General features: G+C 42.4%; 1 protein-coding gene across 4 annotated transcripts in view; it reads left to right on the top strand.

The window, feature by feature from the left end:
• Positions 1-25,776, top strand: part of KCNT2 (potassium sodium-activated channel subfamily T member 2) — a 208,484-nt gene that overhangs the window by 155,561 nt on the left and 27,147 nt on the right. For 2 of the 4 annotated variants that reach the window (XM_035123140.3, XM_088673738.1), the window contains 7 exons: positions 2,000-2,108; positions 6,514-6,663; positions 11,440-11,669; positions 14,596-14,812; positions 16,467-16,572; positions 18,080-18,252; positions 20,032-20,103. In XM_035123140.3, coding sequence (XP_034979031.1) covers positions 2,000-2,108; positions 6,514-6,663; positions 11,440-11,669; positions 14,596-14,812; positions 16,467-16,572; positions 18,080-18,252; positions 20,032-20,103 — 1,057 coding nt within the window. The remainder of the gene's footprint in view (positions 1-1,999; positions 2,109-6,513; positions 6,664-11,439; positions 11,670-14,595; positions 14,813-16,466; positions 16,573-18,079; positions 18,253-20,031; positions 20,104-25,776) is intronic. The other 2 variants (XM_088673737.1, XM_088673736.1) reach the window with 1 other exon arrangement.

Below are 25,776 nucleotides of genomic sequence, written 5' to 3'. Positions count from 1 at the left end.
TCTAGCCATTCTGTGTTCCTGAGTAATTTTCTCATCAGACGTCACCTTTTTCTAGGAATTTCAGTGCTTCTGCTGGGCTATGCCACCAACAAAATTGAGGTGGAAAAGGAGGTTGCGTTTGTTAAAAAAAAAAAAAAAAAAATGAAGCTACTCTTCTATGGGCTAGGTTCAACTAAGCAATTGAGTGTGAAGAACCCCAAAACCACCCCCAAATGAAGACACAATAGACGTAGATTTTAATTTAAGGTTTTTGGCATTAAATTTTGGCCACAACTTCACAACCACCAGGTGCCATAGAAAAGCACTAGACATATCAAGAGATCCAACGCACCCTGGTCACCATTTCTTTCAGCTCCTGCCATCGGGATGGAGATCTAGAACTATGCAGGCAAGAACGAGCCGTCTCAGGAACAGTTTCTTCTCTAGAGCGATTTTGGCCTTAAATGGAAAGCCTGGACTTTGAAGTCATCTTATTTCATTTGTTATTTGTATTATATTTACTGTTTTTAATTAGGTTTTGTAATTTTGGATTATGTGGAATGCTTTATCTGAGTGGATGTAGCAACCGAGTAATTTCGTTGTTCCCGCAAGGGGACAATGACAATAAAGATATCTTATCTTATTGATTACAGCATGTGAGTGGTTGCTTAGGCATTGGTTCCAGACTACCTGAACCTGCACGGTGGCAGGAACAGGACTGACACTGGGCACCACCATATGTCAGTAAGGGAAAGCATTCTTGAGGAGCAAGAACTCCTTCGATCTCACAGCTCACCCCAGATCCTCCCAGGGGCTCTGGCGTGGCCCTAGACCCTTGACAGGGTTCGGACAAAGGCAAGGCGAGCCCCTGGATTCCTTTAACGGAATTCCCTAGCAGCAGCGATGGAGAGGCAGGCACAGCTAACCACTTCCCCTCCACAAAACATTGAACCAATGCCTTCCGCCAACCTTACAAAGTTGTGACGATTTGCTACACGGTAGGCAAAAAACAAGTGGCACCAGCCAATCAGCCAAATGGCAAAATTCCTACCGGGCCCCTGCTCCAAAACAGACAGCCACTAGACAGACATTTCACTGATTTTACAATCATTTTGACATTTCAAAACTTGACTTCCTTCCCCCTCTTTTCTCAGTTCCTTAAATTTATTTTTAATATCTTCTGCGTATCCAAATTAACTTTGCTTAGTCATTTATTTATCTTCTTTAAAGATATACTCTTATGTAGCTGCAGGTTATTATCTGTTTACAATTTATCTGTAAATATTCAGTAAACCATTTCCATTCTCTTATAAAAAGTTTGCTATCTTGATTTCTTATTCTTCTGGTAAGTTTCAGCATTGCTGCATATTCCATAAGTTTTTGTATCCATTCTTCCTTCACTGGAATTTCTTCTTCTTTCTATTTTGGGGCAAGTAACATTCTTGTCGCTGTAGTCACATACATGAATAAATTTCTATACAATTTAGGTAGTTCTATCCCTATAATTCTCAGCAGCTCTGAGTCTTGTCAGGACATGAATGGGTGGCGATCTCAGAACCATGTGTATGCCAATTTTGCTTCCATTATGAAATGTGGTGTATAAATGTCAGTGGGGCAAAAAAAAGACAACGCAACAACAATTAAACATTCAACATTCTTGAGAAATGTTGAAAAAGGTATTGACTTGGCACTATAAAGTACATCCCAGGTGTTGGGCGGTCCTCCCAAGGGAGAGCTTTCTACAGATATGGCACCACCACCACAAAGTCCCTTTCTTTATCTGCTTGCTACCCTGTACAAAATACAAAGGAAAGATGCAATATTGACATTGTAGAACACATCCTCTTCTCACCCTTTTGCTTTCAAGTGGAACTGGGCAAAGGCATTTTACAAAGCCTTTGGCTCAAACTTGGCAGGACCTCTAGAGAGAATGTAAAATTACTTCAGGGCCCACATCTACCCTGTGGGCTGCCAGCTAGCAATTCATGCCTTACATAAAATTCTCCCGCTTTTCTTGCAGATCACGTTGTGTGCGAAGAGGAATTCAAATATGCAATGTTAGCTTTAAACTGTATTTGCCCGGCTACATCCACACTCATCACCTTGTTAGTTCATACCTCAAGAGGGCAGTAAGTATAAAATTCCTTAAAATTATGCTCTGCTGTTGCAAGTACACACTAGAAGTGTCCGTCCGTGAAAATCACATTTTATTTTATTTTTCTTAGAAGAACTTATTCAGGTGACCAAACATTTCCCCTCTATATTTAGAACTGTGTTGCTGTGCTGTTCAAATGGCAGAACAGTCTGGGTTTCCAAATGGATTACTGGGAGAAGTTGGTTTATTGATCTCATATATCTTGTATCTTTCCTTAGTTTAAGGAGTTTTTTTAGGCCTTGTTTATGACGTGGCTGTTTTAGGAATAGCTTTGCCATCTATATTCCTCCCCATCTGCTGGAGATGAAGCCTTATGTCTTTCTCCTTGCACTGTGGGAAGATCTTCCCGTGTTGCTCCCCCAGAAAACATTTCTCTTATTTGTGGGGAGAAGTTACATGTATATATATATTCTTTTTAAAGAAATGCTAATAATCAAGGGGCAGGTATACATGTATTGCAAAGCTGAGGGACTGGAAGCAAATCTTCAATCCCATAAGAGGGCAACCAAAATGGTCAAAGGCCTGGAAACTATGCCTTATGAGGAACGGCTTAGGGAGCTGGGTATGTTTAGCCTGGAGAAGAGAAGGTTAAGGGGTGATATGATAGCCATGTTAAAATATATAAAAGGATGCCATATGGAGGAGGGAGAAAGCTTGTTTTCTGCTGCTCCAGAGAAGCGGACATGGAGCAATGGATTCAAACTTCAAGAAAGAAGATTCCACCTAAACATTAGGAAGAACTTCCTGACAGTAAGAGCTGTTCGGCAGTGGAATTTGCTACCAAGGAGTGTGGTGGAGTCTCCTTCTTTGGAGGTCTTTAAGCAGAGGCTTGACAGGCATATGTCAAGAATGCTTTGATGGTGTTTCCTACTTGGCAGGGGGTTGGACTGGATGGCCCTTGTGGTCTCTTCCAACTCTACGATTCTATGATTCTATACCCTTCAACATTTCTCTGAGGAAAATAGGGACATCATAGTCCATAACCAATAAAATAAAAATAGCAAAAGTTATGAAAGCAAAGACACCTTTTTAGTAGAGTGCCTTTATTTTGTTAGCAGTAGCAGCGGAGAGGACGGGACCCTCTCACATTTCAGACTTTTTTGGCTGGTATGATTGTTACCACAAAGTATGATGTCCTGGGACGTTTTTGCTCAGAGAATAAGAGAACAAATAATAAGAAAGAAATAATTCCTGTGGATTTATTTCTGGCTACTTGACTGTATTAAGGTGCTGGTTTGGGTGCTTAAGTTGAATGCTGGGTCTGCTTAAGAAAATTAAAAAGTCAAGATATTCAAGAATATCTTGAACTGGCCAAACTTACAGGTTTAATAAGAAATTATTCTAACGAGGAAATAAGGAGAGAGTGGGGAGTCTTTATGAATTATATGAAGAGAACTGATTCTCAGATTCATACGCCGTTTAGCTTAGAATAAAAATCTCACAGGTAATTAGAATATTTCTCCAAGAATTTAATCATTACAGACAACCAGTGATACGAGGAATAAAGATCCACATGGAGTTAGTTGGAAGTCAATTCCTCCCTTCTTTTTTCTCTCCCCCCCTTTTCGGTATTATTTTGCGTTCTTCTTTTTCCCTTTTTAGGAGAATATAATGCTTTATTTTTTTATTGCATTTTATGTTATAATCCTCGTAATTTCGCTTTTGTATTTTCTTCTGTTTTTGTATTATTCATTCGCTTTATTCAATGCTTGTTTGTATGATGAATAAGTATGTATAAACAAACAAACAAATATAATTAAATAGTCGCAAGGTGGGAGTGGAGAGCGCTCTGAATAAAACACTGCCATTTGCTCACAGGGGAGTGTTTAGCCTCTTGTGTGGCAGCCAAGCATCGCCCAAGGTGGACCAAATGCCATGCTGAGGCAGGCAAATGTCAAGGTATTAATGCTTCCCATTTCATTGGCACCTGCTAAGAGAAGCGGAGGGGAGGAAACAGCTTTGCTTGCCAGACGAGAACACTGAAGGGAAAAGGAGAAGAGGAAACCTAGCTTCATTAGCATTAATGTGCTCAGCCAAGTGTATGTGGAATTCTCAGCCCATGATCATTTAGAGGTTTTCTTTAGCAAATAGGAATTAATTAGCATAAGATGGGGGGGTAGTTTTGCTGTTTTTAAACGTTCTTACTATTAATTCCTTATCACAGATGGTTTTTCTATTTTACATAGCATGTCCTTCCTGTTCCACAGCAGGATGTTTGTATTGAAGTGAAAAATGTTATAATGTTATAAAAAGGGGGGGGGGGTTTAAGCCTTTATTTCAGGTATCTGTATACTGCTTTTCAGGCTAACCTCACAAAATGGTTTACCTAAAATTATTAAAATGGAAAAACACCAGCTAAAATGACAGAAATGATATGGTAGAGACCATGCAAAGATTTTAGAAAGCTGGATCTCTCTTCCCCTCAAGACAAGATGGCGCCCAGGTAGCTCTGAGGTAACTGCTGAGGGAGGGAGAGACAGCCTGAAGAAGATGGCGGGCAACTCTCCGAGCTGTTCTGTTTTTCTTTCGCTCCTACCGTGTTTCTCATATTATAAGACATGTCTTATATTAATTTTTTCCTCAAAAAACACGACATGGCTTATTTTCAAGGGATGTCTTATTTTTTAAATAAAGTGCACACGGGCGCTGTTTGCCGGGCTTGTCAAGCCCAGCAAACAGCGCCCGCCGATCTTCGGTGACAGGCGGGGGTGGGCGGAGAGCGGAGAACGATCTCCGCTTCCCCCCCACCCCCGCCTGTCACACAGCACAGGTCCGAAGATCGGCGGGCGCTGTTTGCCGGGCTTGTCAAGCCCAGCAAGGAGCGCCCGCCGATCTTCGGTGACAGGCGGGGGTGGGGGGAGAGCAGAGAACAATCTCCGCTTCCCCCCACCCCCGCCTGTCACACAGCACAGGTCCGAAGATCGGAGGGCGCTGTTTGCCGGGCTTGTCAAGCCCAGCAAACAGCGCCCGCCGATCTTCGGTGACAGGCGGGTGTGGGGGGAGAGCGGAGAATGATCTCCGCTTTCCCCCCCACCCCGCCCGTCACACAGCACAGGTCCGAAGATCGGCGGGCGCTGTTTGCCGGGCTTGTCAAGCCCAGCAAACAGCGCCCGCCGATCTTCGGTGACAGGCGGGGGTGGGGGGAGAGTGGAGAACGATCTCCGCTTCTCCCCCCCACCCCCGCCCGTCACACAGCACAGGGCCGAAGATCGGCGGGCGCTGTTTGCCGGGCTTGTCAAGCCCAGCAAACAGCGCCCTCCGATCTTCGGTGACAGGCGGGGGTGGGGGGAGAGCGGAGAACGATCTCCGCTCCCCCCCCGCCCGTCACACAGCACAGGGCCGAAGATCGGCGGGCGCTGTTTGCCGGGCTTGTCAAGCCCAGCAAGGAGCACCCGCCGATCTTCGGTGACAGGCGGGGGTGGGGGGAGAGCGGAGAACGATCTCCGCTTCCCCCCCCCCGCCTGTCACACAGCACAGGTCCGAAGATAGGCGGGCGCTGTTTGCCGGGCTTGTCAAGCCCAGCAAACAGCGCCCACCGATCTTCGGTGACAGGCGGGGGTGGGGGGAGAGCGGAGAACGATCTCCGCTTCCCCCCACCCCCGCCCGTCACACAGCACAGGGCCGAAGATCGGCGGGCGCTGTTTGCCGGGCTTGTCAAGCCCAGCAAACAGCGCCCGCCGATCTTCGGTGACAGGCGGGGGTGGGGGGAGAGCGGAGAGCGATCTCCGCTTCCCCCCCGCCTGTCACACAGCACAGGTCCTAAGATCGGCGGGCGCTGTTTGCCGGGCTTGTCAAGCCCAGCAAGGAGCACCCGCCGATCTTCGGTGACAGGCGGGGGTGGGGGGAGAGCGGAGAACGATCTCCGCTTCCCCCCCCCCCGCCTGTCACACAGCACAGGTCCGAAGATCGGCGGGCGCTGTTTCCCGGGCTTGTCAAGCCCAGCAAGGAGCGCCCGCCGATCTTCGGCTCTGTCCCCCGATACGCTACGGCTCGGGGAAGCAGGCAGGGAGCTCCTGCTGGGTCCCGCGGCTTCGCCTCTCACTCGGTCGGGGCTTTGCGATAGTGCTTATTTTCGGGGTGCGTCTTATTTTTCACCAACCCTTTGAAATCCTGTCATGGCTTATTTTTTGGGGATGCCTTAAAATATGAGAAACACGGTAGTTGGAGAGACTATAAAATGGCTTGTATCAGAGTGGGAATCCAACCTCAGTAAATTCCATGCATGACTTTTTATCCTGGACTTCTTTGCACTCTTGAAGGTTGTCATCATCGCCATGTCATCAATGGTGGAGAAGAGGCTCCATTACTGTAATGTCATGAATCTGCCATCCATCTAACATGGTGAAACTGTTTCATGTTGCTTTCTACATGTGTTTCAGGGAGGGCCAGCAATCCCCAGAACAGTGGCAGAAAATGTACGGCAGATGCTCTGGTAATGAAGTGTATCACATTATCCTGGAGGAGAGTGTATTTTTTGCTGAATATGAGGGAAAGAGTTTCACATATGCATCTTTCCATGCACACAAAAAGTATGTTTCATTTCTAACGGTGGCATTTAACGCAACTTCCTTTCAGAAACTCTTTCTTTGGTTGACTGGAATGCACAGGGCTGTTTGGCCTGTTAGTAAGAAGCCTGCACTTCGGTTGATAGGGTTTTATGTGAATGTATGCTACAGAGACAGCCTTGGTTGGGTACACTGGAATTTAAAATTGTACCATTTCCGTAGCTCAGAAGCCACTGCACCTTGCTCACTACATTCTTAAAGTAGACTGCCGAGTGTAGCCTCTCATCTGGAAGCTTCTTCCCTGTTCCTATATGTTTGGGGGCTGATACTGATTGTTCTGGACCAAACCAGATAAGACAAGCATAGCTGCCAAGTTTTCACTTTTCTCGCGAGGAAGCCTATTCAGCATAAGGGAAAATCCCTGTAAAAAAGGGATAACTTGGCAGCTATGAAGACAAGAGCTTCAGAAATGCAATTTTCACTGGGAAAATGGTGCTCTCCCTGGATGCCATGGTCCCGATCTCAGTTGGAATTGATATGGTTGATATCGATGAGACAACAGATACAATTGTTCGGCCCTCATCAAAAAATGTATGGCTAATCCTATGTATTGAAAAACCACCTGACGCCTAGTGAGATCTGCTGTTTGGTTACACTGAGAGGTCTTCCTTTACCACAGTCATAGGCAAAGTCTGGCCCTCCAGGTGTTTGGGACTACAATTCCCATCATCCCTGACCACTGGTCCTGTTAGCTAGGGATGATGGGAATTGTAGTCCCAAACATCTGGAGGGCCAGAGTTTGCATATGCCTGCTTTACCACTTCCCCAGGGCTGGATTAAGCAAAATAAACATGTGCTTGAGGCATCAAGGGAAGGGAGGCAACACAGAAATTTTCCATTGGCAGATTTTTAACGTGAATGGTCACAAATTGCTCAGCTGAGCATTCATTTTCTCAGTTGAAGGATATTAAAAATCCCAACAGTACGACTAGGCAACAAGACAGGCTCGGTGTCTCATCTCTACTAAGTACAGAAGCAGACGTGTCACGTAAGATTAGTTTACAGGATCTGATCGAAGACTTTGTTTTCCATCTTACTGTAGGTTTCGTTTCATTTCAAAAAACAAAATGTTATTTTACGGTTTATTATTGTTTATATTTTTAATTAGATACTGTATATATAGAGGCACCAAAATATTTTAAGTGCTCAGGGCCTCTCTAAAGGTCTTAATTCAGCACTGCACTTCTCCCTTCCCAAATCCCATGGCCATAGCCATGTTAAATCCACATCATGCTCCCCAGATTTTGTTTTCTCTCCTGTGCAAGCCCTGGGCCCAACTAGTGTCTGCTACTCACATAAATGGGGAGGGTGCTCTATGTCATCTCAAGCAAAAAAGAAGTGTCAAAACAGAAAGATGTGAAAGACTTTAATGTGCCACATGTGGTGGTAGTGTCCCCCAAAGTGGTCCGATCCGCCATGTTCTATTTTTAGAGGATAGAATTGAGTGTTCTTTCTCAGTGAGTTACACTTAGAAAGACGTTCCTGCATCTCACGCAAGTTCTTGTTTCAAGAATAGCTTCCTTTGAGTTCTGGTCATGTGCAGAAAAGTGCAGCGCATTCTCATTACAGTTTGGCAAAAACGGTACAGACAGCTGGTCTGCCAAGTGCTAAATGGGTATTTGTGGGGAAACTCAATTCCTCTGGGTCTCTTTGTCTGGCCATTGGGATTCTCTCCAGGCAACACAATCCCCGCCAGCCCACAATGACACCCTCCTTGAGGGTTTTTGCCTGTGTGGAATGTGTTCTTGAACTTTCACAATGTCTCTAGGTTTCCTGGATGAAAGATAGAGAGGTATGTTTGATAGAGCGTTTATGTGAGTGTGCAGAAACAAGCCTTCTGTAGAAAGCTGGATTTAATATGGTTTTGTCCAGTGTTTCTCAACCAGTGTGCCTCCAGATGTTTTGGGACTACAACTCCCATCATCCCTAGCTAGCAAGACCAGTGGTCAGGAATGATGGGAGTTGTAGTCCCAAAACATCTGGAGGCACACTGGTTGAGAAACACTGGTTTTGTCCACTATTTTCTGTGGCTCCTCTGGCATGTGACCCCAGGAAGGTTTCCCAGATGAGCATACAGACCTTGACCTGAAAAATATTTTTCACCTGTGCCACACAGCATACAGCGTATGAACTTAGATGGATTTGTTTTAGGACAAACCATTTCTGTCTTACTGTATAAAGCTCAGAAACACACACAGAAATGCAGCAATGTTCTACAGGCCCGGCTCTAGGGGTAGTCTCGGTGGCGCGGGGTGCCAGGGCGCCGGGCCAGCAGGAGGGCGCTGCACAGCAAAGCCGCGCGGAAGCCGTGCTGCGCGCTGCGCCCGCCCACCAGGGCGGGGACGCCGGAGCGATCTCTGCGCCACGGCGCCACGGCGCCCAACCGGCTTAGACGTCCCCGATGATCAAAATCATCAGAGGCAAAGCTATTTTCCTGTTACCTATTTTCAATTGTTTATAAATAGGTTTTAAGAACACTTTGTAGTGAGAAAAGGGCCTGAAAATAGGTCTCTGCTCAGCAATAATAGCACAGTTTTAATATGGCGCATAATACAAGCCTTCTTTCATTTTTTGAACAGGAGGTGGGATTAAGAGTCTGATTAGAGAAATTAGTTGATGCAACATGAAAAAGGCTTAAAACATTTCCCTGTTATATCCCTCGAGGTGTCATTATCATGCATTTGATCACAAACATAATTTGAGGGGAACTAACTCTGAGCAAGGCAGAGCTCGAAAATATGCTGACTGCATGGCAAATTGTGTGATGTCGTCAGTATATGAAAGGCATGATTAAGAGGCTGTGATGACAATGGTATCCTAGGATGATATCTCTCAGGGCATCCTATATTTATCCCAGTCCAAGATCTCAGTTTTCACTTCTCAAGTCCTATATGCACTGAATAATATATACTTGAGGATGTGCCCAGAACACTGTTCTTTCACACGTTCAAGTTTGTTTCTTATTTTCCCATTTTTTAAAAAAACATAAAAACTTTGTGTGTTACCTCTACATCTTCTCTCTCTGGAGCTAAGAGTTCTGGTTAAGGGTTAATGCTTTATTTGCATAATTGCACCTGTATATCCTTCCACAAATATGAAACCATTTAACGCCCCCCCCCCAAAAAAAAGTGGATTTGGAGCCCTTGAAATAGGTCTTAATTAATGCCTAAGGGATCAATAACTACTCAGGTTTAAAGAAAATGGAACAAATTCACAATTTGACAAAAAGAAAATTAGGACTCGCCCACACTGGAGTTTAATGTGGATCTGAAACCGCTTGTGTCTCTATGGGTTTTTTTTGGGGGGGGTGCAATGTCCACAAATTGTCCTTCTTCAAGCAGCAGTCCCCACACTCCCTACTAAATTCAGGTTTCGCTGGGCTTTGGTTAATCAATAAAGGAAGGCACTCCGATATAAAATCACATGTTAACTAACTGTGGACACACTGAAGCACACTGTGTTTTGTTTTGTTTTTTACAAATGTTGTGACAATTTATTGGCTGCCATCTATCACCACACACCCTACTTCTAATCTGTTTCCATCGGCCTAAAGGAAATCATGCAGCTGCCTTTTCCCACCAGTTTAAGGAAGGCTCACAGTATTTTAGATTTCATTTAAAACAGGTCTTTTGTGCAGAACTGCTCTTGCACAAAATACCCGAGGTACCAATAGAAACGGTCCTTTCAGGTACAGGAGACAGGAAGAGATAGGAGGAGGAAAGAAAGCAGCAGTCTTTCATGTGAGCAACTCCAAATTCTTGCTGGGCTTGAAGCAACACACACACACACACACACACACACACACACACACACACACACACACACTTTTTACTATTCTTTTGTGCAAATCTGGTACATAGGGAAGCTTGTATTTCAAAAATAGACAAAAATAAAAGATGGAAGTTCACAAGTAAATGAATACCTGCTTACAAGCCCATAGAGGGCCTCAGATTTTGGGGTCTTATTGTGGACAGAAAAGTAATAACCGAGGGGAAGAGACAGCAGTACGCAGTGGGAATACACCTCAAACAGATTTTAGGAGCATAAAATTGAAATGCCCATGTGTGGATGAAAGCTCACAAACTTCCACATGGAAACAGCAACACAATAGACATTAGTACCCTAGTTTGGATGCAGCCTCGGTCGAAAAACAATGAAAAAGAGATGGAACAATTATGAGGACAATGGACACCATGAGAACTTTATCTGGACAAGTTACAAAAGTTGTTGAGTGCCTTTAAGAACAAAATAGACATTTTAAGTTCCATTTCCATTGTTCTTTTTTTGCGCAAGTCCCGTGTGACACATTCTGGTTTGCAAGTTAGACGGCCCCCTCTCAATGCTAGTGGCAGTTTACTATGTTGGAATTAAAGCAGTTTACACAACCAGATATTATAGTATAGAGAACTAAGAGATCCTAGTCGAGGGTGGTGCATTCACTGGACCCGTAAGATTCATTAGATGGTGAAGGAGTGGGCTATTGGCTGCAAGAGAGTTCTTCTTTCAAGTCTAATTTATTTGTGAGCAGCAGAGTCTGAGAACATGGAGAAGGGGCAACCTCTGATATTGGAATCTTTTTTTGGGGGGCAGTAATGTATTTTCATTTTGTCCAACCTGAGCTTTCCACATAATGCGGGGATACAAAAATAAATTTTGTGTGTGCCTATATTGATATACATTCTGTGCTTTATTCCATTTTTCCTAACCACTTTTTTATATATATACAAATTTTGAATTAAGGTTTGGTGTCTGTCTAATTGGTGTCAGGAGGGAAGACAACAAAAATATTTTGCTGAACCCAGGGCCTCGTTATATCATGAGCTCTTCAGATATATGTTTCTATATCAACATCACAAAAGAAGAAAATTCAGCTTTTAAGAAGCAGGAGCAGCATCGGAGAAATCACATGTCAAGGTCGTTTTATCATGGTCCTTCTCGGTTGCCAGTGCACAGCATAATTGCTAGTATGGGTAAGCAAAAGTAACGTTTTTGTTGAAGTACATAAAAAAGAAGCAACAGAATAAAATCTGTTATATGTCTTGGGAAGCAGTTTGTTCACTATGTATTTGGGCATCTCTTAAGATATTATAACCAAATTTTGTATGATGGTTCCCAAAACCAAGAACCAGGTTGGGACACAATCAGACACTAATTTGAATCAAGACGGCAGATCAAACCTTTCAAATCTGCACTTTAAAAAAAATGAATTTCTGAGCAGTTCACAAGATAAAATCACAGTATTAAAACAAAAAATACATTTAAAAAAAATGACACTAATGCAACGGGACCCCCCCTCCCATTCTTAGCATTGCATTTATTTATTTGTTTTTATTGGGTCTTATAAAGTGGAATAATGTTATACAAACAAGTATACCAAGTTTTCTCATGTCATTTGTATATCACAAAAATAGCATTACATTGATGGTGCGTTCTCTTTTGTAGCCTTATCAGCTACTAAGGGTCCTTTAAGTTGCGCCCAGGCAGGACAAAGATAGTCAAAACGACACCAGGGTTGAGTTCCAGAGAAAGAATTTAATTCTTAAATTTAAGAGACTCTTGGTGACCCATGTTTCACGACAAGAGTAGTGAAACACAAATTGCAAAGCTCCTTATACACTTCTTTGGGCTCCTTTCCCCCTCCCTGTAAATGTGCGCACGCAAGGGGGTCACGCACGCAAGGGGGTCACTAGTACATATATGGATCTTCCTGTGTCCGGTCCTGTGCGTAAACACATGCTGGCTTAACAAAGCCTTTAGCCTTCAGTTTACGCATCAAGCTAGCAACTTCCAGCAGCCTTGAGTAAGACTGCGTGTCAGGCATAGCAGCTGATAAGCCCTTCTGTGTTCCAGACAGGGCCAGCTCATCCAGCCTTGATAGCTTAGCATTCTGTCTGGCTTCCCCTTCGGCACACAGAGGCATAGAGGCAAAGAGGCAAAGAGAAAAGCATTTTAGGGGGGAAAGCATCCCAGGAATATGGGGCTAAGCCACACAGTCAGAATTATACAATGCAGGCTATATGATCAGATTTATAGCTCAATAACACAATTGGCAATTCTCTTCCTACACTTTAAGACTATGTTGACTACATCCCCATAAAATGTTAATCGGAGACAGCATTTTGACATAACCTCAAATAAATTAGATGAGTCAAATTGAAGTTCCTACACATCACTTTATGTAAAAGTACTCAATGTTCTTGCCCTGTGTTGTTATTTCAAACTTTACTTAAGGTAATCTTACAATTCACCCGCTGATTGAGAGGGGAACAGCTCCATTTTTCAGAAGCTGATTTTTCAAGTAATAGGTACAGAAAGAGTGAGTGTCGGAACAGGTAATCCAAGCCTCCGGCTCAAATAATTGCAGCCCATTTCAAGTCTCTCCCATGCTCATTAAAGTCTTGATTGGGTTAAAATGGGTGGGCTCTTCATCCCACCCAGCCAGATAAGTGTTCGTTCACACTCTCTTTTTCTGGTCCCTCTCCTGGAATTGTAATCAATGCAATGATTAGCAATCTGCCAAAATTCAGAGGGAATAATTATCTTAGTGAGCCTTGCTGAGTGTTTCACAGGGATTGGTGATGCCATTGAGGAGAAAGCGGTCCTCTCATACTGCAGTAGGCTGAGACTATTGTGATGGGGCACCTCAAAAAAAAAAAAAAAAAGGCGTTCCTTATCTTCCATGGGCCAAAGCATAACTAAGGGGTCAAGAAAGCACTGGCTTTCGTCTTTTCTGCTGCACATAGTTTAGGTCTGTTCCTTCACACGCCAGCTTCCACCTATGGCCCAGTGGCTCCCTGTCTGTGGAATGCTCTCCCCAGGTATGTCCGTCTGGCACCTCCATTATACACCTTTAGACGCCAGGCAAAACATTCCTCTTTAACCAGGCCTTTGGCTGATGAGTATCCGATGCCCTTTTAAAATGTGTTGAGAGGGGGTTATTGGGTTGTTTTTGTTTTGATGGTGTATATTGTGTTTTTTATATTGTGATTTTATCTTCTGAACTGCCCTGAGACCTGTGGGTCATAGCTGCCAAGTCTCCCGTATTCCCCAGGAAACCCCCGTTTTTCCAGCTGCCCCCAGCTGAAAAAACAGATTTTTTTTGTTTTCCCCCGGTTTATTCTGGCGCGACGGCCATTTTGGAACTGGGCAGAGCATGCTCAGAAGCGACTTTTGATGCTGCTCTGCCCAGTTGCAAAATGGCTGCAGCGCGACTTCTGGTGCGGCAGCCATTTTGGAACTGGGCACAGCAGCATCAAAAGTCACTTCTGAGCATGCTCCGCCCAGCTCCAAAATGGTGGCAACACTACTTCCGGTATGCTACTTCCGGTCCGATCCCTTTTTTTCCAGAGAGGAACTTGGCAGGGATGCTGTGGGTATTGGGCAGTATGCAAATTTAGATAGATAGATAGATGATAGACAGATGATAGATAGATAGATAGATAGATAGATAGATAGATAGATAGATAGATAGATAGATAGACAGACAGACAGACAGACAGACAGACAGACAGACAGACAGACAGACAGAGTATTGGTAGGTTAGTACACTTATGTGATGTTGTAAGATTCAGTCCATGTTCTGCCAATTCCATTTGAAGGTAATAATGGGAAGTGATTTGAATGAAGTGAGTGGGAGAGGGGAACTGAAGCCCTCATTCCATGTTTTTATTTTTAAAAAATGTGCAGTAATCTTTAGTTACCCCTCTGCAGATTTCTAGCCTCCGAGGACTGAGGTCTCTCCTGACCTGTCCATGCCAAGGGATGCAATTCTGACACCAAATCAAGTTTGGTTCCTAGTCCCCTGGATCAAATCCAATATGTTGGCCCTCCAGCTACGCACACACCCCCCCTTTCAAATGCTAGATTGTTTTGCTTCTTTTCTGCCTTTCCTTCCAGGTACTGTGGCTATAGATTTGCAAGATACAAGCTGCAGATCTCCGAGCGTGGCTACCTTAACCCTTCCTTCAGAGGCAGGAAAAACAGGCAGGAGGCCTAGCATAGCACCAGTTCTGGAGGTTGCTGACACCTCAGCAATTCATACCTGCGACCTCTTAAGTGACCAGTCAGAAGATGAAACAACTCCCTCAGACGAAGAAGTTTCGAATGGCCTTGAGTATGTTCAGTTCACATAAATAAGTTGTGTGGTTTTTTTTAGCATGGAGCTGAAGAAAGGAAATTAGATGCCTGTGGTGGAAATAATTAGAAGTAAAATGTCAATATTTTCACGTGAGGCATGCAGCAGCTTTCCCCAGAATATGTACTTGGTGCTGAAGAATAGAATTCATGGAAATTGTTAGCGATAAAAGACAAAGGGAGCAGTAAAATCCTGATTTTTAATCTTGCATATGACTAATAATAACAGAACTTAAAATTAGGGGTGAGGGAACTCGCGACCCCAATGGTACAAATATGCATTTATGCAGTGGAACTTACGACACCCACTGGAAACTGGGCCAGTTCTCTCCTGTGAGCGTAATAACTGTTATCAGCAGAATCAGTTCCCATTTGGCAAAAGCAAGTTTTTCTGAAGTAAAAGAAAAGGGAACAGAGTGCACCAAAAGGACAAGAGAAGGTAACAGCCAGGAAGTCCAAAGCCAAAAGGTCAGGGTATGCAAACAGGGATGCAGAGTAAGATGCCCTCCCAGCAGATGTCAAGGCAATAAGTAACTATTTTACTTTTAGAAGACAACTGAAGGCGGCCCTGTTTAGGGAAGTTTTTAATGTTTAAAGCTGTACTGTTTTAATATTCAGTTGGAAGCCGCCCAGAGTGGCTGGGGAAACCCAGCCAGATGGGCGGGGTATAAATAATTTATTATTATTATTATTATTATTATTGATAAACAATCCAAAGCTGAGTTTTTCTGTTTGAAGAGTAAGAGGAAAAGAGGCTTAGGAAAAATGAGGCAGCAATGAGATCACAGGCAGAACAACTGACCTAGGAAAGCCCGTTTTTTGTTTTTGTTTTTGTTTGTCTTGTTTCGCAGATACGCAGTAGTTTTTTTTAAAAAAATCCAGATTGCTACATAGGGACACTAGCGAGACTGTATAAAAACTGGAATATTCTCTGTTGTAACTCTATGTCTCAGGTAAAGGAAGCTACAATGTACATGGAAATATATTTAATAATAATAATAATAATAATTTATGCCCCGCCCTCCCTGGCCAGGGCCGGGCTCAGGGTGGCTAACACCAAATATGGATTACAATAAAACGTAATAGGAACAGCAAACACAAACAAACAAACAATTAAAATACAGCTTAAAATACAGCTTAAAATGCAGCCTCATTTTAGTAGTAGCCCATAAATCAAGACCATAAAGGGAAGAAACATTAGATATTCACCCGAGCCAGCTATCCATGCCGGTTCTACATGGACCAGCAAAAAAGCCAAGGGAAAATTTATATACCAAATCCCATATAAGGGGTCAGAGTGAGTCTAAGCCGAAGGCCAGGCGGAACAGCTCCGTCTTGCAGACCCTGCGGAAAGATGTCAAATCCTGCAGGGCCCTAGTCTCTTGTGAGGGGTCAGTGCTGAAAAGGCCAGTGCTGAAAAGGCCCTGGCCCTAGTTGAAATCAATCTAACCTACTTGAGGCTTGGGACCTCCAAAGTGTTGTTATTTATGGAGCTTAAGGTACGGGGCATACAAGGAGAGGTGGCTCCGTAGGTACGAGAGTCCTAGGCAGCAGAGTCCCCACTGTACTGGAATGTGTCCTGAGGAAGCTCATAGCTGAGAGTGATAATAAGACCACACATTTCTTCGTTTTAGGTATCTGAAAGGCTACCCTCCTTACTCCCCGTACATAGGAAGTTCTCCCACCTTCTGCCATTTGCTTCATGAAAAAGTGCCGTTTTGCTGCCTAAGGTTAGATAAGGTAAAGTTACGGTTTTGTGTAAAGTGTTTCCTGTGTGTTTATTTTGTGCACGTGGCTGCATTTGTATCCTAGATAATTCAACATTTAGTCCATGAGGCCTGTTACACAGTTTTGTTTGCATGGTTCATGGCTTGCCATGTGGAAACATGGTTGCCGCAGCCCTGCACATATTAGTCTAGCAAGTGTTTACTAAACTTGGTTCTCCAGCTGCTTTTTTGGACTACAACTCCCACCACCCCTAGCTAGCAGGACCCAGTGGTCAGGGATGGTGGGAGGTGTAGTCCAAAAACATCTGGAAACCCAAGTTTGGGAAACACTGGGCTACCCCTACCCAGAGATGTTCTTTTGAAGGGGCAGAAGCTTCATACACCGTGAGGGTAGAGGGTAGAGTTGCCACACAAGCTAGATGCAACCTTGAAATTGGGGTTAGGCTTCGGAGCCCTATGATTCTGCTGTGAGCAATGGGTTATTTCAAGAGGGGCAGGCAATTCAGAGCTAGGTTTCATTCATAGGCATGGAGGAAGCAAAACCTTTTGTCTGCATGTACTGTATGTCCAACAAGATGAGAAGCATACCTAGATCAGAAAGTACCGGTACTTCCTTGATAGGATACGCCAGGATATATTTAACTGCCTTGTCTGGTTCCAGTCCAGTGCAAACATGAGACCAAACTTCTCATGTTCCACATGTGAAATTTTCCATCATGCAACAGCAGCATGGAAGATATGGGGAATGATCATCTGTGTGGCCCAGGAAGAACTCAAAATCAAATTAACTATAAGTTCATCTTATTGTTTATCACATTTTAAACTGCTTTTCAGTCTATTTAGAATTTCTGCAGAAGCTTACAATATTTCCACAGCAGCTTACAATAATATTTTTTATAATAATATTTTATTCTTTTTTCCATATAGAAAGTTACAGTTGTTACTCAACAATTATATTCCAATTCAAAACAAACAAACAAACGAGTGACTTCCTGATCACTCGACATCAATGTTTCTAACCCAAATTACATACAATTTTGTTTGAAGGTTCCATCTTATCCAAGTTCATCTTCTCTTACACCTTTCTTTATATTTTCTGTTGTTTTTTAACACTTCAAACCCCGCTGTGGTCTTTACGAATGGGAAATAACTTTTTATATAGACTAGAAAAGGTTTCTGCTCTGCTTTAAAAGATGTATCTTTTATCAGCGCTGTCAGTTTTGCCATCTCAGCACAGTCCAATGTTTTCATCAACCATTCTTCCTTTGAGGGTTATCTTACAACAATCTGAATAGATAACAATATTATTATTATTATTTTCATTTTTATATTGCTGAACGTGATGAGTTTGTTCAATATAGGTACCTTGTTGTGCATGCAACAATATTTCATGAAGTGGGCAGGTCTTTAAATTCAACAACCGTCAGCTGCCATCAAGTTACTATGTTGAGGATGAAGTCTTCTTGCAGTCTCTCCTGTAAACGGAGGCCATGGTGCCTGTTTTAACTTTCTGGTTTTAGGGATGCCAACATAATTACTACGAAGATGCCAAAGCCTATGGATTCAAAAACAAAATCATAATAGTGGCTGCCGAGACTGCTGGGAATGGTCTCTACAACTTTATCGTTCCTCTCAGGGCTTATTACAGACCAAAGAAAGAACTCAATCCGATAGTATTACTACTAGATAATCCGTAAGTGGATTGTAAATGCTGGTTTTTATTATTATTATTATACTGATATGAGTTCATATTCAAAGCATGATACATTCTACATCATCCCTGGCTAATTCATTAAATGGGTGGTTTTCAATTGGACGTATTATGGCATCAGTACCTTGAAGATGGTCAGCAGCAAGCGTTTATTTTATGCACCAAAGGTGAAGTTCAGATATGACACATTAAGGTGCAACTGCCTTGAAAATATGGCAAAATGAAATTTCAACATGGCTATCGCAGGAGCTGTACAAGCTGTACATATTAGCTTGCCATTTGTATTACTGGGAATTGCAAAATGCTGCATTTCATCTTGAAAGACTCCACTGCCACGCTTCACATAGGTGCATGCATACACAGTTTTGTGGGTTTGTTTGGGGTTTTTTTTTGCACAAATTCAAGCTTTCAGCCCCCTTTCAACTCAACCTCCACCAGATAACCTGTTTATCACGTTCTGAACTTCTGCATAGGTGCGGTTGCTTCACAGAGAAGCGTAGATTGGAATGCATTTGCCCTGACAAAGGCTTAGCTAACCATAACAGGTCGCTTTTACGTTATTGCAAAGCGTAGCTTTTAGTACCGTATTTTAAACAAGAACACAAGAAGTATCCCCGTTAAGAGCAACAACCCTGAACTGCTGTGGTTCCCTTCCTTATGCTGTATACAGTAGTCTCATAATATCAGCCTTCACTAATGTAAGATCTTGAACCTATGATCAATAGTAGATCTCTTTCTAGCTCTTCCTTTCCGGGAATCATAATGTGTGAAATGTCTTTAAGATATAGTTTCAATGTCACCTCTGAAAATTTCACACTGTGCTGAAATTTGGAGTTTAAAACCACAGTGCCCTCTAGTGCTTGCACTACATTCTGTTTGTGAGGCTTATATTTTAAATATAACATTTTTAAAGTATTGTTTCCCCCCAGTATTCTGTAGCACATTTCCCCCTCCCTGTGTTGCCATTTCAGAGTATGTTGACAACAGCAACAAAACAGGAATATTGACAAAATACGCTTCACAAATGTATTTATTTATATTTATACACCATCCTTCTTCCCCATAGGAACACAGTTAAAACATAAAATCAAAACAATTCACCAACAAGCATCAAAAACTATGCCCTTACACATGTCTCCTGAAAATGCATGTATGAAAAGTTTTGCTGACAAAAAGCTTTACTCTAGCTCAGCGACTCCGCAGTAATCCGGCACTGAGTTAGATAGACTTAAATCCTATTGATTTCAACAGGATTCAATTGTGCACAAAAATTTGGCCATTTTATATCAGATGATATTACTAATTAGCAGCAGCAACATCTGGCAAGGTACTGATATGCTGGAAAAAAGCATATATGATCGGCCCCACGCATACTGTTGTGCCATCCACATGTAGCCCCAAACTATTTGGGGCCAAGTTGCAGGAAAGTGATTCCTACAGGGTGTATGGGAAAGGGATCTGTCTTTATTAACACAGTGCCGTTAAGCATAGGGTTTATTCTGCCCTGTAAAGTGTCTGATTTCGACACTTTTTGCTAGAAGTACTGATATGTATATAATCATGTTTATTTGATAGTTTTCTCTAAGTAAAAACCTCTGTTACCTGGGGTTATGATGAGATAAACCTTTTGAATGAATAATTTAAAAAAGTATTCTTTGAGTTATCACAGCATTTCCAAATTGCATTTGCACTTGTTAGCATCTTAGTTCATGACTCTTTGTGACAATATGTTTCGCTTTGTGACCCATCTCTGCTGCTTAGGCCAGATATGCATTTTCTGGATGCAATCTGTTGGTTTCCAATGGTTTACTACATGGTGGGCTCTATTGACAAGTAGGTAAAAAAATATATCCTTGGAACACTCAATATTGTAGTGTGGTGTGCCGTGCTGTGTAATTGCATGTGTCACTGTGTGGTGTCATAGTTCAAATGGTAGCATATTTGCATGTGTGTTTATCCTTCACCCTTCGGAACCGTTGAGTTACTAGTTTACCCTTTAAAACTAATAATCCTGTTTCTGAGACCCAAATTCCATTTTGCTTCGAAGGGGCTCTGTTGTTGTGGGACAATATTTCTGCAAGTCTAAGTAACCATGACTCACTTTCAAGTTGCCAGGGCACATGCAGTCCTGTTGGTCTTGTTCTTCAGAGACTCAACGAGGTTGCAGGGAATTCAAGGTCATCTCACTATGACATAAAGGATTTAGACTGATCCACAGGAGTGGTTTAGACATTTGGCGAGAATGCAGTGTGATATGGGACTTGGAGAGCTAGAGCCACACCGTTTCTGAGTTTATTTATCTCCAACACACACACACACACACACACACACACACACACACACACACACACACACTTTGTGGCTAGTCTAGTAATTACAATATTGTGTAATTCTCGCGAGATGTGCTGCTGTGTTCTTGTTTAAAACTTGTTTTAGAACTGGGTACTTCCAGTGAAAAGACTTGTTTCCATTTGCACTTACGCCACAAAAAGGGAGCTAGACAATCTTTACAAACTGACCTTGCATTTAAAAAATAATAATCATTTTCATTTGATGTTACAAATATAAATTTATAACAATTCAAATGTATATCCATATACAGAGATTACTCTGAATCTCGAGACTTCCCCCATCCCCTCCATGGGTCCTGTTTTCGACATTTACAACTGTATATTATTCCATAATCTATATTTTATATCCAACCATATTTTCCATAGTATTTGTTACATTACAAGTAATATTAAAATCCTGCTGATGTTTTCATCTGCTTGCAGTGGTCTCTTAAATTAATTATAATCCCCCCCCCATTATTTTGTAAAGTTTTTGTCCTCTTTTTTTTCCTGAGCTTTCCAGTCAGCTTTGCCATTCCAGTGTAGTCCATGAGCTTGGTTTGCCATTCTTCTCTGGTAGGGACTCTTTCTTCTTTCCATCTCTGGGCTAATAGCATTCGAGCGGCTGTTGTCACATACATAAAGAGTCTTTTCTGTTCCTTTGGAATATTGGTACCTATAATTCCTAATACAAAGGCTTCTGGTTTTTTGGGTTTTTTAACAAAAGTTATTTTAAACATTTTTTTTCCATTTCATTATATATCATCTCCCATAAAGCTTTTACTACCTTACACAACCACCACATATGATAAAAGGTACCTTCGCAAACTTACCTTGCATTTTTGTCCAAGCCAGTTTCTGTTTGGAACTGGGATCAGATTCTTTTGTTCTACTTCCGCTTGTCAAGGGCTTTTTCGTGTGCTATCAAATGCCCCCTTGCCATTTGATCTGTTCATCCAACTCCCCAAACTTACAAGCAGGGCTGAATCCATGGTTGAATGGGCCCTTGGCAAAGTGCCCTCTGGTGACCCCCCCCCTTACATTGCTGTGGGCTCCTATTCTGGGCTTACATGGTGGTGAACGACAGAGGCATGCCCATAAGCAGAGGGGCAGTTTGGGGCTGCTATTTACATTTCCCAAAATGCTTTCTGGAACCCCTGACATGCCAGTACTTTGAAGCACTGTGGGAAGTTTAAATTTAAAAAGTGTCGCCATTTAAATTCCCCAGAGGGAAATGTTACATGACAGCTGGAGGCCATCCTTCGCTTCCAGGTTGGAAGTTCCCCCAAACTCTTCCCTGTGGATTAGTACAGAAGATGCAAATTTCCCTGGACACATGAAAACAGCCCTTGGAATTTTTGCAGAGCTCTGTCTTAGTTGTCATTGGCAGCAATGGCTGATATTTTTTTTAAAAAAAACCAGAAACACACTTAAGATTGGTGTATAATTCAGCAGCTGTTTGTTGCTGCTATATATAAAATCGTAATCTGAGCAATTTGGTTTGATATAATGGGAATAAGCTATTTTTGTATGAATTTTCAACATCTCCCTGTTTCTTCTCCATTCTTCTTCTTTTTTGGGGGGGGGGTTAAATATACTCAGTGGTTCATATCCAGACCTGCTATTCCAACTTCTGCTTTCCCAATCGAACTTCCCTCTCCTCTCCTCTGAAGCTGCCTCCCCACCCATAAAATCTACACCCTATGGAGCAAATGGTTTTTTTTGGGGGGGGTGAGAGGAAAAGCAGGGAATTCCCATTGCATTAGTAAAACTCTGCACACACAGTGTTGGATACAACCCAGTATTTTTGTAGGCTGCCATATATATTGTGTTTTTTTTGTTTGCTTGTTTAAGTATCAGTGCTTCCTGATCATCTTGAGTTAGGTCCAGATTAAGTAATTTGAACACAGTTCCCAATACTTGCCTCATTGTTTTTGTGTGCCGTTTATTTGGGCAAAACCTGCTGATACATTTAACTTTTCTTCCTTCTGGCACAAGATGGATCTTTAGTTAACTGGAATACTTAAAATACACTGAAGAAAACAGGTTGTATGTAGTAGTTGTGGCATCTTCTGCCGGGTTTTAAAGCTGGAGGTTATATTTGAATTTAGTAAAGCAACATTAATCAAAATACCCTTTTTTTGTGAGAAGTACAAAAAGTTCTTGGCCACTGCGGCATAACTTATCAATGAATCCAGTCTGAGACCACCTTCCCTCCTGTTATTTCTCATTTCCAGTTATTAAAAGTTAATAGCCTGGCAAAAATACAAAAGAATGCTATAAAATTATAATGAGTTGGGAGGAAATTGTGGTAATTTGGCATCTTAATGCTTATCTGTTCAAATGATATTAAGACTGCATGTCTAATTTCATCTGTTAATAATTAATGTAGCAGATCATTATGTTTGCACTGTGGTCCAATACACTTGAATTCAAAGTAGCCTCAGCTACTACTGGCTGCCCCAGTAAGCCTATATCCTGACTGGAAATACACACACATGGGGAATACCAGTGTGTTCAGAACCTCCAGCCCTTAGTATATTTATGCACCCATTCCTTTGATGAAGAATCCCTGAAGATTCCAGAGGATTCTGGGACTCATTCAAAGTAGGCATTCTCAGTTCATTCAGGTTGTCGAGCTTCACCATTGCCCCTCGTGAGATAAGAGCATCATGCTAATGGGTTTTGGCATATTGAATTGTTTCATGGATCACAACTTTCACCCACTTTTGAAACATTTATGGTAACTTGACGAGCTGTCATCTGAACGTACAGTGAAGAAAACCTACAACGCCCATTCACGATGCTGAAATCACAGTCAATTTGAATTCACCATGGGCAGAATGTCAATCGTTTGAATCCGTGTTCAAGCACATAATGGTTGTTCTTCCAAGTCAACGGGAATGTCTAATTTATTTAGTGAAGAGTTTATTTCCTAGCCTTTGCATTCTCAATCCCCTGACTATACCAGACAACCTACGTGTTGTAAGTGACAGAGGGGAAATGGAATATGTGAACTTGCCTGTAAATATTGTAATATTGTAGACTCAAGCTACAAATGATGTAAATGTGCTTTCCTGGAGTGTGGGTTGCTTTTTGCTTTGTTTTATTTCACCCAGAGGAGCTAAATCAACTGTAATTAGTAATGCACAAATTTGTCAGTTTTCATTATCTTACATTTCTGAATCTTAAATTCTATTTGCCATGTACCTGCATCTGTTTGTTACATAGCTTTCTCCTCATCACAGTTTAACGTAATTTTGCCCTGCATACGTGTTTTTGAAAGCATCTCCCCTTACTATAATGCATTGCTGTACATTATTTTTTTGCTAAGATGTGCATTTTTCTGCACGATTCCCCTAAATATATACATTTTCTGGTTGGATAACTCCATTACAAAATTCAGATAAGTGTGAATTTTGAAAGACAGCAGCGTATGCTTGGTATTTTATTTCCGGAAATTCCATTTAGGCAGCTGCTGAACTTAATTTCTTGTCAATAGCTAGAATCTGGATTAGAAGTTTCCTCCACCCACAGTACAAAGGGAGGGGGGGCATCTCAGAGTGGGTGGTTTTGATAAGACAAATGACCTGAAGTGAAAGGGAGAGTTGTCTCTTGTACAAAATTCTGAACCAAACAGCAGTTTTGATTAGCTGCTACACAAAAAACACACCTTGGAAAAAGCATTTAGGCACCTTAGTGTCTTTGAGAACTGACTCTTAGACCAGGCATCCCCAAACTGCGGCCCTCCAGATGTTTTGGCCTACAACTACCATGATCCCTAGCTAACAGGACCAGTGGTCGGGGAAGATGGGAATTGAAGGCCAAAACATCTGGAGGGCCGCAGTTTGGGGATGTCTGGCCTAGTGGAAAGATGGGAGGTGTGGCTTGGAGTCAAGCACAAGCAATTGGGAGGTGGAAGGTAACTGAAGTCAGAAGTCTCTGCTAATGCTAACAGAAGTTGAGGGTGATCGGGACAGGGCTGGGTAAAGCAATGAGGTTGTCAGTCTCCAGGCCTATTAGACCATCATGTTCACCTCAATATTAATTCAGTATGCCCCATCCACAGGGCTCTCTTTCTGTTTTTGCATGCTTGTATCAGCATGAAAAGTGTTTTATTTGTGTTTCAAAAGCAACATCCATATCTGTTACATTCCCCCGTGGAGTGGTGTGGGGGATGCTTTCAATGGACCTTCCTATAATTTGGGTAGAGAACAACAGTTTGACGTTTTTGAGCTCCTGCTGCCTTCTTAATTATTGCTACTGTGGCATGACTGCCAATCGTGGAAAGCTGCAGGTACCAACTGTCTGAATGCAGTTTCTCACACTGTATGGAAACAAACCCAGTTTGTTTTAACCTTACTGCACATTCAACAGACAGCTTCTGTCTTGCTGTCTCATGTTCACACTTTACGTCAGGCATCCCCAAACAACGGCCCTCCAGATGTTTGGGGACTACAACTCCCATCATCCCTGACCACTGGTCCTGTTAGCTAGGGATGATGGGAGTTGTAGTACCCACACATCTGGAGGGCTTGGTTTGGGGGTGCCTGCTTTACGTGTTCACCAAAAACTTTCGGGGCGTGGAAGTAATGAACTTAATTTGTGCAAAGCAATCCTTCCTTGGAACAATCTTCTTGGTGGATTGAACAAGGCAAGGAGGAGATGGTGAGGGCTTGTGTAATGCCAGGCACTGCCAAACACTGTCTCACACCTTAAAAGCAAATTAAATACCATACATCGGGAAACCATTGCAGGGAATAATGTCATCATGCTGTGTTTCCGGAAGAATGCAGTTTCACGAGAAGCCTTTGGAAATGAAATATGATTATCTGAAATGCCATCTTAATGCAACTCAAGCAATAGTTTTACCAACTTTTAAAAAACGGAAGGGTTGCGCCTGCCATCCTTCCTAGCATGCTATTTCATTACTTCCTACCAACTATCCAATATGGTATGTCTGGTTTATTCCATTTTTAAAATTGACATTTCCTTTTTTAGTTAGAAATAGTGTCCCAAAAGATAATAATCAGCCAAGGGAAATTAATCATACTGTGGGTCAGTACATAAGCAATGTCTAATTAACCACAGTTTAATAAGTTGGGTGCCAGACTTGGAAAGATTGTTTCTTTCCCACTCCATGAAGCAAACATTTCTCTGTGGTTAAGCAGTATAT

Source organism: Zootoca vivipara, chromosome 7, assembly GCF_965207765.1.
Source record: "Zootoca vivipara chromosome 7, rZooViv2.hap1.1, whole genome shotgun sequence".
Classification (NCBI taxonomy): Eukaryota; Metazoa; Chordata; class Lepidosauria; order Squamata; family Lacertidae; genus Zootoca; species Zootoca vivipara.
Note: the sequence above shows the minus strand (reverse complement) of the source record. Positions and strands in the feature narration are given on the sequence as shown.